Below are 17,683 nucleotides of genomic sequence, written 5' to 3'. Positions count from 1 at the left end.
GGGGTGGGGGTAAAAAGGGACGCGGGGGGGCGCCGCGCCAAAAATTCTGCACCGCGCGCGGTGCACAAAGAATTTCCCTGCATATGATTAAGCCACTCGGACGTCAGGGAACGGATTGGTCTCTGTCGGGGCCCAAACAAACCGATAAGCCTAACCTGAAATAATCCAAGCACAAACATGTTTGAAGAAATCAAACACGAATTGGGCTTGTGGTCAGAACCTTTAAGTTATTATTGCTGATCCCAAGCACATCTCAGGATGGATTTTGATGGCCACTAGAATATGATTACTTAAAAGATGGGTCATCTTACGGCTAGCAACATATGACATGACATGTGAATCTGCTTATATTCGATCTGATATAAGCATATTTAGATTAGGGCTAAACAAATTCAGATCTTAAATATATCGATCCATTTAATCTATTTAATATTTAAATTAAAATATCTAAACTATTTAATCCTTTTACTATTCCAGTTGAGTTAAGTAACCCATGTAATGTGTTTAATTTATTTATGACCTATTTAATCTATTTAAAATCTGTTTAATATATTCATATCCTGTTTAACCCAATCTAGTTAATATGTTTAATCCGTTAAAAATTCACTTAACCTATATAAGTTGTTTAACCTAATTTGACTCATCCGATTGACAGACTAATGAGTCGAATCAGATTATTTGTTTAATAAACCGATCAAATTCGAATCAAAATTTTTATCCTATTTAATAAATAGGTCAGATTGATGATTTTTTGATCCAACCTAAATCCGATCTGATCCATATCTAATCCGATCCAACCCAACTACTAATCCTAGTTATCCTCCCTGCACAGATACATGTACAGATTGCTTAAGTAAAGCTAAAGTTTTACTTTTTGTTATTTGAAGGGCATGTTTAATTGGGGTCAAGTGGAGGAAAGCAACTTTCTGAAAGATGAAAAATAAGGTAAATCACAGCAACACATATTCAAATTTGAGAAAGAAATAATTTGATCCTAAATTTTTTTTTTTCAATTAGGCACTTTTTTTTTTGTTGGAATGTGTGAAAAGCAAGAAGTGAAACCGTAAAACCATAAAAAGCAAGAAGTAAAACCATAAAACTAAAGGAAAAAAAATGAAAAGAAAAGAAAAGAAAATTGTGAAGTTCACAAGGCCTGGGGTTCTCTTGGGCCTGGTTAGTGACAAGCAAAAAGTACAATAGTAAAGAGCAGCCTAAAAAAGAGAAAATTCATAGGAGGCAATCTAAGCAACGTTAAAAGAATGTTTAGTTGGGAGGAGTTAGAATCTAAAATGGGAATAAAAAAGAATGACTTGTTCCAACTATTTGGCTAAGGGGAGTCCTATTCCCACTTCAATTCTACATTAAAATGTGACTCAATCCCCAAAACCTAATTCATATTCTTCATTGGAATTCAAGTTCTATTCTGATTCTTATTTCAATTTCGATCACAAATCAAATACATCAAGATATATGGCCATTTAACTTTTGTTCCAGTTTATCAGATTCAGATGCTGATTCTAATTTGTAGTAAATCAAATGCACACATAATAATAATAATAATAATAATAATAATAATAATAATAAAAATAATAATAATAAAAAATCCTTAATATTCTAAGCTATCCTTAAATTCCTTTCTAAATTTAGTACAAAACATTCTCATTTTCCATTCTCACCAAATACCCATAGCAGGTAAGCTTATATCCCTCACCATCACCAGCCTACAAGTCTACACTATGTTTTGTACAGGCCTCAACCAAGTATGGATAATGTGGCCTGCTGACGTGCTTACATGACCGTATGACATGGCCATCTGACAAAGCTTGATGTGGCAGGCTACCAAAATCCAAACAAGCTGGGTTCAGGTCTATAAGTCTCGTTGGATCCAGATTTGAACCTGAATTCATGGTGGCTTTAGCTAAACGGGTCGAATCTGGTTTGGTGGGTCTGGATATGGATCCGATATTGAATCACATCTAGCTCATATTTGATGCCCTAATCATGAACTATTACAATGAATGGACAGCATTGAGGCCATTGAGGGCTAGGAGTTGATGGCCGTCGGAAGGCCAAGGCCGAGAGCGATGGCACAACCAGCCTCATCGAAGGGGCAAAGCTAGTGCGTGCAAGGAATTAGCACCTTGATCTAGAAGTGGTGACGAGCTGACTTATGCTGCTCGAGAATAGAGATGTCACTGAAGAAGGGGCACAAGCAATGAATAAGAGGACAAGGGTGCAAAGGGCCAAAGATGCCTTCGCTAATGGAAGCATGGTTGAAGAGGATGTCATGCATTGAAAAATAAAGTGTGGTGATTTGAGTTGCATAGAGGTTGGCAATCATTACCAAATAGCATGGCACCAGTGGCTTGGATGAAAATAGCCGATCAAAGGCAAAAAAAAAAAAGAAAACAAGAAAAATTCTTGATTAGACCTAATCTATGTGTTGTAGATAAAGTCAATGAAAAAAATACCACATCAATATTTTGAACTAATTAAATATTCTACAACTAGGGGTGTGGTTTAATTCTATTTTGGGAAGGGTTGCTTTAGATTATGCCTATGATTCCTGTTTTCCGCACATCATAGGCCTGTCCATTCCCCTTCTGAGGATCTTGCTATCCATTCCAAACTAGGAAAACCATTTCATCTGCCAAATAATCTAGACACCCAAATGCCTCAGTAAATGTTGTTAAAAAATGAAAAAGGAGTCCCCAGTTAACGTGCTCAAAATGAAGCTTCACTGCATAACTCATCAATAAATTTTCTTCAACAGATGATCTCTAAACCACCTTCCATTATATCCTCCTACATGCAATTTGAAGTTATAATCAACCCTCATGACACTTCAATTTTTCTGGATGGTCAACAAGGCATCTCCAATTGAAATTTCTTTCATTTTGGAATTCAAGCCCCATTAAATTCTAATATCCTTTTTTTTTTTTTTTTGCACTTAATAGATGCATTTAACCTATCTATTTTTCCATCAGAATTCTATTTAAGGAAAAGAACCTAACACTAATCTTCTACATACCTGAATAAGTTAATCTACTGTGCTATTTGGACATTTTCTAAGCATGACACTACCAGCAACCATTTCATTTATAATATCAAAAAAAAAAAAAAATTCCAAACTTTTCCTTTTCCTTTCCCACACGACTAGCATTATCCCATGTTGAATTAGTTCACAAGCATTGATAACATAAAGGTACTGATTCATGACCTTTGTCAATATTTTTCAACAAAAAAAAAAAAAGAATATGCAAATTTCTGCAATAATTATGTTTGACCAAGCTCTACAGCTGCAATCCAGATAAATCTACAACTTGAGTCCCATAAGCAGATTGAATCAAACAGTGTCATCCAGAGAAACAAGTTCAATCCTGCAAGCAAATCAAATCAAACAAAGGACTGTTACATGAGTTTCACTGAAAGTCTGCTTGAATAAACAGACCTTTTTTCCAAATTTCTAACATATGTGGAGATGCAACAGCATGCACGTATGCACAGAAACAGAAGACTTGCAGAAAAATAGAGGGAAGAGGCGAGAGGATGGAAGGGTGGAGGAGAAAAAAATCGATAGAATTTAGTACTTACTGTAAAAATTGTGACAATGATGAATTCATAGTGGGCCATCTAAAAGACATTAAGGGTCTGTTTAGTTCGGACGAGTTAGATTTTTGAATGGGAATAAAAAAGAACGACTCATTCCAACAAATTTATTAGGAGAAGTTTCATTCTTATTTCGATTATAGAGTAGAATGAGGTATCAATCCCCCAAAACCTAATCTATATTCTTCGTTATAATTCAAATTTCATTCTGATTCTGGTTCTAATTACAGTTACGAATCAAATACATCAAGAGATATGGCCATTAGATTTTAATTCTAATTTATCGAATTTTAATTTTGATTCTAATTTCAACCGCTAGCCAAAGGCACCCAAAAAAAAATTTTCTTAATATTCTAAGCTATCCTTAAGTTTCCTTTCTCATTTTAGTAAAAAGCATTCTCATTTTCCTTTCTCACCACATACCCACAGCAGTTGAGCTTATATCCCTCACCATCACCAGCCTACAAGTCTAGTGGCCTGCTGATGTGCTGACATGACCTTATGACATGGCAGTCTGACAAGGCTTGATGTGGCAGGCTACCTAAATCCAAACAGGCTGGGTTCAGGTCTACTAGTCTCGTTGGATCCAAATTTGAACCTGAATTCATGGTGGCTTTAGCTAAACAGGTCGAATCTGGATCTGGATCCGGATCCGAGATTGAAGTCACGTCTAGTTGGGGCCTTCATTTCTCGTGAAAGCTCGTATTTGATGCCCTAATCATGGGACGCTACAATGAGCGAACAGCATTGAGGCCGTAGAGGGCGAGGAGTTGATGGCCCCTGGAGAATGATCGCACGGCCGGTCCCATCGGAGGGGCAAAACTGGTGCAAGTGAGGAGCTATCACCTTGATCTGAAAGCATTGACGAGCTGGCTGATGGTGCTCAGGAACAGAGGTGACAAGGGTGCAGAGGGTCGAAGATGCCTTCACTAGTGAAAGCATGGCCGAGGACGGTGTCATGCATCGGAAAACGAAGTGTTCTGATTCGGGTTGCAGAGCGGTTGGCAACCATTGCCAGAGGCTAGGGAGACCTGTGAGGTCATGAAGGAGCAAGAGATTTCTGACGAAGGGGCGGTGGGGCACCAGTGGCATGGATGAAAATAGCTGATCGAAGGCAAAAAAAAAAAAAAAAAAGGGGGAAAAACAAGAGAAATTCTTGGGTAGACCTGATCCACCATGCGTGCTAGATAAAGCCAACGCAAAAAAATACTGCATCAATATTTTAAACTAAAATATTCTGCAACCAGGGGCGTGGTCTAATTCTTTTTTGGGAAGGGTTGCTCTCTAGGTTATGCCCGCAATTCCTCTTGCATGGACTGGAGAATTGCCGTGCATTCATTTGGTTAGAAGTCCATTCTAATTCCGATTTCAAGATGGAATGGGATAGTTTAATCCTCCTAAAACCCAAATTGATTCTCCTCTAAAGATTTAAATCTCTATTCTGATTTAAGTTCTAGTCATAAACCCAAAGCTTCAGAGGATAGGACCATCTCGATTTTAATTTTTATTTCAAACGTGAACCAAACACCTTAAAAAATTGAGCAAATCCTAACGAGAAGCAAGCTCCAATACAACATCATTTGGACAATGGTAAGAAAGCTCAAGTAATTCTTCTGCAGATATGATTAAAGAAATGTCATACCAGCAACTGAATTTTTTTTTCCTGATAAGCTGCAACATGATCAATTTATACCCAAATAAAAATGAGGCAGGAATTGGAGAAAGTTGTGCCATCTAATGCAGCATTCAACTGAAAAGATCGGAGCGCTTGCAATAGCCTCTCTCTTTCGAATGTGATGAGGAATTCAATCCATGGGCACGATAGCCTTTTTCCTTTCGATATCTTCCTACCAGTACTCCATAACGTGAATTCCTGTTGAGCGCAGTGGTTTCTTTGGAAAGCTGCAGAAGTTCCAGATTAGACTCACAAAAAACATTTATTAGGTATTCAATGATTTAAGTGCCTCTACGGATCAAATCCATGTGGAATATGAAATGAAAGCTACAAGCCAACATTGTGAGAATAATATGTCAGAGGAAAAGACTCTCTGTCAGTGTATAGCAAGGAAATGACATGAGATTACCAGCCTTGATTTACTGCAGACTATACATGTAGTAATGCAAACAGTATATCCTCTTTACTGTATCAATGCAAACTGTATATCCACCAAAACTCACCACCACCTCCGCATCTTCTTCTCCTCCTACGGGCCATGACCGCATGTGCTTTTTAGTCAGCCATGGCATCTATTCCACCAAAACCACCGGACTAATGCCCCTCCACATCCTTGCCCACCACCCCCATCCACCTACTTCCTGTTGCCTTCATCAAGGTTAGCCTTCCTCCAAGGTGCAAGAACACCACATCCCTCCCCCACTTCCATTCGCCTTCACGAACACCGCCACCCTCTTCCATGACCCTTTTGCCAGTCGCATCTCATCTTCAACCACACCATCCTCTTCTCTACCCATCTAGGATGCCATCTTTGCCCATGAGTCCCACCTAAAAACTTTACCGACAATGCTGTGCTCCTTTTTGCAGCAGCCTCTCTCATGCCTCTATAAATTGATGCCGGTTTGCCACCATGGATGCGACAAAATACATTGTTGAACACACAAAAGGATAATTTGGTCCCAAAAAGGTTAAATCTAGACCTGACTAAAAAAATACAGCCCGATCTCTTTCTGCGAAGCCAGTATTAAGTGATTCTTTTTTGCTTTTATGCAAATCCATTCATTAGAAATATTTTCTAGCACCAATTGTTTTTTTAATTGTTTTTGCAAAACCTCAAAAACCAAAATTCAGTAGATTTTTCTGAATAGTCATCAGATCCCAAAACATCTATAACAGGACAGAAAACTGTGACCAGTAATATTTCCATCCAGAATTGCAGATATATGCAGCTTAATTGGACAAAGAAAATTAGATTTTTAAGCATTATACATGAATGTGTACAGGCATTAATCCTTCCAACAAGAATCTTATATATATAATCAGCATTTGATACATGATATAAGGTTCAACTGATACTGCTTTCCTCTGTTTCGTAGGTTAGCTTGCTCTGTTTACATTTGAAGCTCATCAGATGCGAACAGGTGACGTATATCTGCTTCAGGCCATGGAACTTACCTCTAAGTTCCAATGCAGTAATGTGCTGATTGTAGAGCTGGCATTGGTGTATGAAAAATAAACAGAGCAAGACCACTAGCAAAATTATGATCTCCAACCTACTCATTTTTCGGTACCTGGATGCTACTTCCAGACAATCTCGCCCATGAATCTTAGGGCAGGAACACCCCTGATCTCTACATCAACTAGTGGTGCTTGGATTTGCTTCAGGCTCATGAGTTCGGAATCATTTTGGATCATTTCAAGTGCACGCATTTGATCCTGAAATGAAAGAGCTAAGTGACTGTTGCATCTTTGAAATAATTCAAACTATTTTTTTGAGAGAAATAATTCAAACTGAAGAAGATATTTTACAATGTTATCAAGAAATAACTGCAGAAACTATAGTAGGTTTAGAAAAGAAGAGCAATAACTAGCAAGTCATAAAGTTAAGGCTCAAACAAATCCAGAACAATTCTGAGATATGTAATCAGAAAAATAAGCACTTCATACTTATGAAAATTAGTGGCTTTACCTTCCTTTTCATTGCACAAAACTTGCAGTCTGATGCAGAAGGTGGTAGAATCTGGTTGACAATAAGCCTCTTGACAGGGACATTTTCTTTCCTCAACGAAGAACACAGTCTCGATGACTCACTAATTGCCATGACCTCAGAAAATTTAAACACTTTAGTTAAAAAGCAGTAAACATTTACATGTATGCATTAGATAATAGGCACATCCATTATACTGTACCAGAGATCAGTTACTATTATTAGCAATTTGAATTTTGCAAAAGCATACAGATGAAGTTACATGCAACCAAACAAAAATCAGCAGACATAAGCTTGGCCACCAACTCTAATTTAATTAGAACAATGCAGTCTTGCTTGTTTGCTAGACTCTTTCCATTGAATACATATTATGAAACTCTTAGTTTCACTCTTGTCAGGGCAGCTTTATCTGTAGCTGCCGGTGAAAGAAATCATAAAGCACAATATAGAGGCAAGGCCAGTATGCAAGTTTTTTCCACAAAATATACAGTCATTTCCTGCTTGAATAACAAAAATCCATCATTTCTCCACGAATATATGAGTATCAATGAGTTGATTCATAACTTCATACAATATCACTGAATCCAACAGGAAGACCTCCTGTTTTCTGCACATCATAGGCCTGCCCATACCCCTCCTGAGGATCTTGCTATCCATTTCAAACTAGGAAAACCATTTCATCTGCCAAATAATCTAGACACCCAAATGCTTCCGTAAATAAAGTTGTTAAAAAGCGAAAAAAGAGTCCCCAGCTAACGTGCTCAAAATGAAGCTTCACTGCATAAAAATTGAATTAAATTGTTCTGCTCATCAATAAATTTTCTTGAAGAGATGATCTCTAAACCACCTTCCATTATATCCTCTTACATGCAATTTGAAGTTATAATCAACCATCATGACACTTCAATTTTTCTGGGTGGCCAACAAGGCATCTCCAGTTGAAATTTCTTTCATTTTGGAATTCAAGCCCCATTAGATTCTAATATCCTTTTTATTTTTTTTTTACACTTAATAGATGCATTTAACCTATCTATTTTTCCCTCAGAATTCTATTTAAGGAAGAGAATCTAACACTATCTTCTTCATACCTGAATAAGTAAATTTACTGCGCTATTTGGACATTTTCTAAGCATGACACTACCAGCAACCATTTCATTTATAATATCAAAAAAAAAAAACAAACAAACAAACAAACTTTTCCTTTTCCTTTCCCACATGATTAGCATTATCCCTTGTTGAATTAGGTCACGGGCATTGATAACATAAAGGTACTGAGCTTCATGACCCTCGTCAATAATTTTCAAAAAAAAAAAGGAATATGGAACTGTCTGCAATAATTATGTTTGATTAAGATCTACAGATGCAATCCAGATAAATCTACAACTTGAATCCCGTAAGCAGATTGAATCAAACAGTGTAATCCAAAGAAACAAGTTCAATCCTGTAAGCAGATCAAATCAAACAAAGGACTGTAATATGAGTTTCACAGAAAGTCTGCTTGAATAAACAGACCTTTTTCCCAAATTTCAAACACATGCGGAGATGCAACAGCATGCATGTATGCACAGACACAGAGAGACTTGCAGAAAGATACAGGAGGGAGGCGAAAGGACAAAAAAATAGAGGAGAACAAAATGCAACAGATGCAGACATGCAACAGCATGCATGTATGCACAGAAAGAGACAGGCTTGCAAAAAAATAGAGGGAAGAGGCGAGAGGATGGAACGGTGGAGGAGAAAAAAGTTGATAGAATTTAGTACTTACTGTAGGAATTGTGACAATGATGAATTCAGTTGATTCGGTATCCCGGAATAGCTCCCTCACTTTGATCATTCTCTCCCTCAGTTGCTCAAGTTTGTCAGTCTATACAAGTGGGAAAAGTAAAACAGTTAGCAGAATCATAAGGCACAATTTATGTCCCAACAAACTTGCCCTTACAGCATCCTGTCGTGGTCCTTCTTGCCCAAAAACAGATTTAATGGCTGATGCTGCCGAAGCTAACTTCTGTCTTAGCTGAAATGGACAAAGGGCAATATAAAAAATGTCATTAAAAAAGTCTACAATTCATAGAAAATTGTATAATAGTAAGTAATGCATGCTTATCGAACTGAAAACAACTCTCACAGTAAAATAAAACAATTTAACAATTATAATCAAGATCATCATAAGATCCAATATCAAAAAAAAAAAAAAAAAAAGACACTGTCACCATACAATCAAATTTTCTTTCTGATAATGGACTACAAAAGCCACTAGGTGAAATAGAGAAATTGTTTTAAGATTTACTGCAGCCTGGTCCATTTATCCCCTGATACCACATACCAAAACCAAATTCCACTTGTGATAAAGTCACATGATCTATGTCCATGAATATAAAGTTAGCACGATATATGGAATTTTATAAACTAGTTGTGCAAAGCTATGTCAAATCAATGTCTTACAAGGATGATGATAGGGGAAAAAAACAAAATTATTCATGAAAATGTCAGAGGTCATCTTGTATGGATCAAAGGCTTGCATAAAAAAGGTTGATGCATCATGATCAAGTTAGTTTATGGGAAAAACATAAGGCATATTTGGTTGGGGGGAGTTGAGCTCTAGAATGGGAACAAAAATGAGCGACTCCCATTCCAACCATTTGGTTGGAGAGAGTCCCATTCCGATTCTAATTCCTAGAGAAAATGACAATGCCCTCAATCCCCTACAACTCAATCCCAACTCTCCCCTAATATTCAAATCCCATTCGGCCATTCCGATTCACAAAGAAAACACATCAAGGAATATGGCCATTTGATTACCATTCTGATTTCGATTACAATTCCAATTCCGATGATGAAACAAACGCATCCATAGTTATGACCTTCTTTTTTCTAACATCAACTTCCATAAAAGGATAATTTCCTTGCCAATCTACTTTTCTAACTTATATAAAGCTCTAACAAATAAACAAGTTTGTCCTGCAACAATACCAATAAGCATTTTGGAAGATCTTCCTGTTATGTTTCCTATTTATACTTTCGGCCAGCTTAAGTTAAAGATTCAAAACCATGCAAAAAATATATAGGGAATTCATAAATATTTATGATTGCTTACACTTAAAGCAAATAATAACAAAAGACAGTTGTGATACAGCACTGCAAGCAGTCGTAAAGAAAAAATATACAAGCTTACTTCTAACATGGTGAATATGGATGTATTTACTTGAACCAAAAAAAAGGGGGGGGGGGGGGGGGGGGGGGGGGCGGGGATGGTCTTTCTGCCTCATAAAGGGAGAAACATTTATACCATCTCAATTTTGTTTGTTGATGTAGTTATGATCCAAAAAGAAGCCAAACATAAATCATAGAAAATGTGCTTAAAAATAGCGAAAATGACTAGGGTGGATGTTCAAAAAACAAATTAGGAAAAAAAACACATAACAGGTATCAGTTACAGATTTGTTTAAAAAAGTCACACCTTCATGATCTTGCCTATGGAAGCATCCAAGAAGTCTGGCAAGGACAAAAGTCGAAGAGTATGGCCCTAACAGTAGATGAACATGGGATCATATAAATAAGTAAAGGGCACAACAGGCATAGGAGTTTTTAAAAAGATAGCAAAAAGATAACCCATTACAGAGTGCTTACTGTTGGAGCAGTGTCAAATACTATACGGCTAAACATGCTATACTGTTGTGCTTCAACAAATTGCATGACCTGGTAAAAGTACAGTGATAAAAAATAAGATAAAATAAAACAGCGAAAAAAGGTATTAAAAAGAAGTAGCTAGTATCCACCATTACAAAAATTCAGATTTATACCTTTGAAATTGCAATAGCTTCATCTAGTCCAGGAGGAGGTGTATCCAGCAACTCTCCAAGTTTTAGTTCTCCTAGCTTAATCATAAAAAGGCAACCAGTAAAGGATGAAAATTAATCTACAAGGTTCACCCCACCAACAGTAGGCTGTTAAAACACGATATATTTTATAATCATAGAAAAAAATACAAACAAAATGCATAATTTTGGCACAGAGTAGAACTTGCTGCACTTATTTCTAGTGATGCAAATGTCATTAAAGTGAAAGTGTTCCCGTACAAAGTAGCTCAAGGGTATGCTCTTTTAAACTAATTGGCAGCGCAAAAGAATAAAGTCATGTATATAATTTGAAGAAGATCATAAAACAGAGCTCCATAATCTCGTTTCACACTTTTTGAAAGCGGACAAGTAAGCTTGTTTAGCAATCTTTTGGGAATCAACAAGGAGAGATTAGGATCTGAGTTAGATGGTTTATTGTAGAGAATACAGATTTTACATGTTTTAGAACAAAAGATGCTTTTGCATGTAATCATGACCAATTAATTTTAATTGTCTTCCTTAATGAAGAAAGATGCTTGTCTTTGTGCCGGTGCAATGGTGGTTTGTGATGGGGAGGGAATGTATCACCTTTCCTCACCTTTCTTCTAGGGTCTTTGTCACACAAGTACTAGTACTCGTGGATGGTTACAAATTTAGTATACTTATCTGCATCATGATTCCTTGTAACCAAGCAAAAAAAGATAAGCTGAGAACAGTTTATTTATAGCCATTCAAAACTGCCAAAGATCTATTACCAGCAGATAATGAAAAAGTAAAACCTGCAAATGCTTGAAATGCAAGAATACCAACTGCAGAAGACAATAGAAACAGATGCAAGTGTAGCATCAATCAAAATGATGAGAAACTAACAAGCAATGTGTAAGATTTTTCTGGAAATTGATTTCATATCAATTTTAGCAACCTTTAGTGTATGCTCAAAGAGATATTATAGCTCTATATTTCAGAGATTAAAGTTCAAACGATGGAACTTAAGCCCCACCAATGAAATGAGCTAGTGTGCATAATGTAAAGGATATTACAGCAGGAATGAATACCCAATTGTTCAAAATTATACTAAGTCTAATTTTACTTCCACATGTATAGACATGATGTGGATGTACCCATTTCCATTATCAAATATGTGATATAGAAAACCATGCAAAAACCAAATAAGTGATTCAGAACCCAAATTATTGCATTACCATGCCCTAGTACAGTAGGAAAGAAAGAGGGAAGTAGTTACAGATGGCCTTGTGATGAAGCAACTGATATTGGGACAAAATATGGATTAGCCACCTAAAGCACTGGACTACAACTTCTCTAGTCTTTAGAGTTTGACAAATAACTTAACACATTCCTAAGTTGTCTCAGGCAAACTCGCAGTCCCAGAATTGCTAACAGTTGAAAAACAAAGAATTAATTGAGAAAAACACTATGATAATGTAAGGTTGTTTCTGCAAAAAGATAACAACTCTCTCAACCACAAAGGAAAAGAAAATTTATAAAAAAAAATAAACTGATTTAATTATCTAGTACACATGAAAATACAAAGAAATTTTCAATAATTCTTGATGGTTGCTCATGAAAGTAGTAACAAGCATAAAAGGCAAAAAAGAATAATCTACTTCTTTCCTGATACCTCTGGAGCTAAGCCATTTATAAAAAACCGATCAAACTTTTAGACCCTGCCTCATACAATAAAAGGTCTGACATGCCAAACAAATAGCTGGCATCGATGTCAGCATTAGCTTCTCAAAGATGATGTTTGTGCTTCACAAAACTTATTTAAAAAAAAAAAAGAAACTAAATATTCCTCTTACATTGATTGATGTGAAAATGGAGAGACAAACATTTAGTTGCATGCCAAAAAGATTTAGAAGCAGGTTCATTTAGAAGCATATTCATGACTGTTGGAAAGAAAATTAGCAATCAAGACAAGAGATTAATGGACGCTTTTTTGGTACTAATGACAATTTACAACTTTTTAGGCTGTACCTGTTCAGCAAGCATTCCAAGACCCATACTGTCCATAAAATCTTTAACCCCAGTCCCTCCACTTCTTTGACTTGCACTGCGAAACTCTTCCCTAGCCTTCTCAGGATTTATCTGCAAAAGAAACCTTCCTGGTTGAACATTTATTGGAGCATGTCAATTAGGAGAAGCAAACTATTTCAAAAAAAGAGTTTGAAAAGATGTGCAGAAAGTAAGAATCCTTGTAGAAGTAACTCCAATTATATGCACTCTCACCTCTAGCGCAAACAGAGGAGAATCCGGTCCATCAACTGGCACCAGTGTTCCTCCACTCAAATCCTATAGATAACATGAGTAGACAACACAACCTAATTGAGATTCCACTTTGAGTTTAAATCCAAAATAAGGTACCATATGGCAAACTTGCTTTCCTGAGCCTGTGACATTTGGTAACCAATAAAAGGAAATCTTACAATTTTTTTCAACACAGAAATAACTCCACCACATATATAGTCATGTACCTGCGCAAAAGAATCACTTAAAGAGTGTGCAGGGTCTGTAGACACTACAAGGGTAGGATGACCATTATTCGCAAACTTAACAGCCAGGGATGCAGCACAGCTCGTTTTCCCAACACCCCCTTTACCACCAAGCATGTAATACTTCCGCTCAGTCCCTGCAGCCATCTCATCAAAACCTGCTGTAGCTTCCGCTGGGGTAGCAATTGATCTCACTGCAACCAAAAAAAAGAGAGAGAGTTTCCAAATAAACCTTCAGCTTTCGGAGATAGGGTGCGCTCAGAGATTGCACACAAGAATTATCGTGACAGGGGTCTCCAAAATCTAATCTTTAGTAAGGCTTTACATAAGATCGACAGATTCTTTTATGAATCCATCAATCACCATGAATCATCTAATAAAGAAATTATAACCACAATCCCACACCTACATAGCATTGACATATTAAAAGATGATCAGACGAGCATGTCAAGGAAACAAACATCATGGCACAAAATCAGCACTTTCCACTCCAGCGTTAAGTACATGGAGTGTGAAAAGCAAATTAGGGGAAGCACAGCTAACAAGCTACGTTATCAGGATTATTTCAATAATTGGAGTCTCCAAAATTTGATATTTTAGGGTTTTTTATAGGATTTGGTATATTATTATGACTCTAGCAATTCGCAACAGATCCTCGTATCCTTTTTCTACACAAATTAGTGATTATTTCGAGTAATAACAAACTAACAAAAGCGAGTAAAAATAAGGGGGAAAAGGAAACAAAAACCCCCACCAAAAACTCACAATTGGCCGATAAAATAATGACAACTATCTAGGGGAGGAACAGCAACTAGAGAGCGAGAACTGGTAGCAAGTTTGCACCTTTCTCGAACCCTAGGCCCTATGACTGACTTCTGATATCAGACTGATCTCAGAGAGCGAATTGTTCGACCTTATTCCAATCCCAACGGCTTCCCCGATAACACCGACAACCTTTTAGAAGGAGAGGAAGGTGAGGATGAAGACAAACCTCGGAGGGTCCGGCGGACGACGAGGGTAGGCGGCGAGCGGGTGAAGGGGAGCGGCGGCTGCCATGAAGAGAGGTGGCGGGAGGCGGCGAGGGAGAGGCGGCAGGCGAGGTAGGGGGAGGGAGCGAGCAACATTGGGGAAGATGGGGAGGAGGCTTCCACGTTAGAGTGGGGGTCGGCCTTTTAACCGGACAGGTTTCAGGAGGGGTTTCAAAGAGGATTAAAATGATTCAAAGTCTAATTGTGGAGCTACCAATGATTTACAATTTATTTATTTTTGTATAATGAATAATTTTCATTTGAAACTTTGTTTGAGAGAAGATCGTTTTGCACCTCGTTGTTAATCAAAATCCTTTAATACTTGATTCCTTAATCCTTTAATATTCAACCCTCGCTCCTTGTCCTATCTTTAAATCCATAATTCTTTAAATCCTCATTTTGAATTTCAAAAATAACCTTAATCATTACTTCAATAAATTTATGCATTCCTATAATGGCATTAGTTAAATTTTTGCTGATTTTATATAGAAGAGATTCTAATATTGCTGGATTTTGAGAATGAGAAAAGACAATGCATGGGACTCATCCTAATTCCAAAGTCCAAACATCGATTTAACAAAAAAAAAATCTCTCATTAATAAAAATATTAAAATTTTCTATTTTCTTGCTTTCTATCTAAGATAATTTTGATCATTACTCAATTAAGATTTAGAATATTTTTATTATAGTTCTAGATTTTTCTCTCTACAAATATAAGGCATGCTAGACTTCTGTAGAAAGAGAGATTCAAATACTTCAAGAGCAAAAAAAGAAACAAACATAACTGCTTATGCTACTTCTAAATATACTAATTCAACAAGAAAGAAAGGATTCAAAAATTTTAACAAAGATATCATGGCATATCTAGACTTTGACGCTATTTTGCAGGAATAAAAGAGAAATGAAATAAAAATAGAAATGAAATCAGAACTATGATTATTTTGGGGGCCTTGTATTATTTATATATCTATATAATGAATGACAACTATACATTACAATTACCACTATCTTATATTTTTATAGTATGTCGATTTTATTATTTTTATTTATTTATTTATACCTTCATTTTATTTTTTAATTATATTTTTATTTTTTATATCTTGGATTAGTGCGACTTGTTTATTTAATTATAGTCTTAGTGATTCCACTGTTTATTGATTTCTAATTTTTGAAAATATAATTTTATTAAATTGCAAAGTTCTTGACAATTGAACTAGATATTCTATAATCAAATCCTGTCTTCACCAATGTTCAGGAGGTTAGTGATATTTCCCCAACACCCCCTACAAGCCTTCTAATGACGTAAAAATTTGTCCGAGATCGAAGGTACTGGAGTGAGATGACATCTGATAGGTCGACGGTGGCCAGACCTGCAGTTCTATTAGAGATGGCTCTGGCAGAAATCCTCTAATACTCAAGTCAGATTCATGCACAACATATGAAAAAGAGTATTTACGAGAGGGAGAGGAAGCGTACTTTGGGATCCCTTGTTTATCTCTTTTATATGGAAAGCCAAAATCATGGGAGAGTATAGAACTATCAAAAATTCTGATAAGTCATATATTTGTATATTTATTTTAAGTATTTTTAGATAATTAATGGTGCTAACATCTCCTAGAAATTCTAATTTCATAAATAAATTAGATTTTTTTATAAAAATAAATAATTTTAAAAAATATAAAATTAGAGTGTATTTATGAAAAATAGATATCAAGCTAATTGAGCCAATTCAAGCACCAAAATAATTAAAAAATTAATAAAAAAAATTTAATTCATATTTTTTTATTTTTCAGGCACAAAATTCAAGAAAAAATAAGCAAAAATATCCAAAAATTTATTTTAAAAAAGCTTTCGATACACGATGGACCGACCGACTAGTCCCCAAAACCTAAGTCACGGTCCACAGCATAATTTCGTGGTCCACAGTCACAGTTCATGGGGCAGGCGGTTGAGTTTTGCACCGACAAATGGCTGAGATCGCACTAAACATGCGATTGGATGGCTGAGAAGATGCTTTACCATATGCTTCGGTGGTGGCCCACTGGTTTTGCATGATCAATGACCCATATCATGCACCAAGTTGATCGGATGATGGGGATTCATTGCCGGCTAAGAACTAAACCTGAAAAGAGAGATTTGTGTCATCCGACGATCTAAAAACAATCTCAAGCACGATCCGACCACTGCCATTGATTCCGACTCTGAATAGAAGATCAGATGCACGATCCAACAATCCAAATCAAATCTGACAATTGATCCGACAACGATATCCTTTCTGACTGTGATTAGGAGAAGAAAAGTGATTTTTGATGAAATCTGGGTGGTTCAAAGCAGATCCGATGGTCAGAAAATATAGACACGAGTTGGAAATATTTTAAAGAGATTTTGGGACTCTATTTGCTACCAGAAAAAAAAATTCATCTATAAATAAAGAGGTCTGGGAACAAGAGAAAAAGTAAAAAAAACTAAAAATAAAATAAAAAAATAAGAGAGGTGTAGAGATCCAAAGAGAAGAAGGAGAGAAGTCGGTTCACTCCACGAAGTATAAAAAAAGAAGAAGAGATCGTCAACCATCTTTTCGACGAAACTGCACCAATCAACTTCAGATCTTTATTATAATTTTATTTTATTTTATTATTTTTTTAAAATTTTTTATAATTAAACTTTAATTTTAATTAATAAAAAATTTATTTTTATATATTTTTAAATTTTTATTTTTATTGTAAGTAAAAGCTAAGATCTAAATAGTAGATCTTAGTACCAAATTTATTTTTTACACTTTTAATTTTTATTTTTTAATTTAAATTATTTTTTAAAAAAAATTTTCTTTAAAAAAATTAAAATTTTCAAATCAAAAGCACTGTCTTCTCCGTGGATTCGATCTGACTTGTTATTTTCTATATATTTTTAATATTATTTTAAAAATTAAAATTAATTTGATAATTATTGTGTCCTAACGACAACATCACGATATTATCAAATCCTATCTTCCATTAATATCTTTGGAAATTGTGTATAGCAATACCATTTCATAGCAC

The 17,683-nt window shown here is 35.9% G+C and overlaps 1 protein-coding gene across 1 annotated transcript; it reads right to left on the bottom strand.

The window, feature by feature from the left end:
* Positions 1–6,518: 6,518 nt before the first annotated feature.
* On the bottom strand, positions 6,519–14,818 carry LOC105056597 (ATPase GET3B). Its single transcript, XM_010938851.4, has 11 exons — positions 14,609–14,818; positions 13,600–13,811; positions 13,355–13,417; positions 13,103–13,213; positions 11,072–11,146; positions 10,899–10,967; positions 10,729–10,794; positions 9,211–9,285; positions 9,037–9,135; positions 7,254–7,388; positions 6,519–7,000 (listed from the first exon to the last, which is right to left on the bottom strand). Exons 1-11 carry the CDS (start codon positions 14,739–14,741, stop codon positions 6,863–6,865), a joined length of 1,176 nt encoding a protein of 391 aa, XP_010937153.1. The 5' UTR covers positions 14,742–14,818; the 3' UTR covers positions 6,519–6,862.
* Between the last annotated feature and the right edge of the window lie 2,865 nt (positions 14,819–17,683).

This window comes from Elaeis guineensis, chromosome 13 (genome assembly GCF_000442705.2).
Source record: "Elaeis guineensis isolate ETL-2024a chromosome 13, EG11, whole genome shotgun sequence".
NCBI classification, from domain to species: Eukaryota; Viridiplantae; Streptophyta; class Magnoliopsida; order Arecales; family Arecaceae; genus Elaeis; species Elaeis guineensis.
The sequence above is the reverse complement of the archived record's forward strand: the minus strand, read 5'-3'. Positions and strand labels throughout refer to the sequence as shown.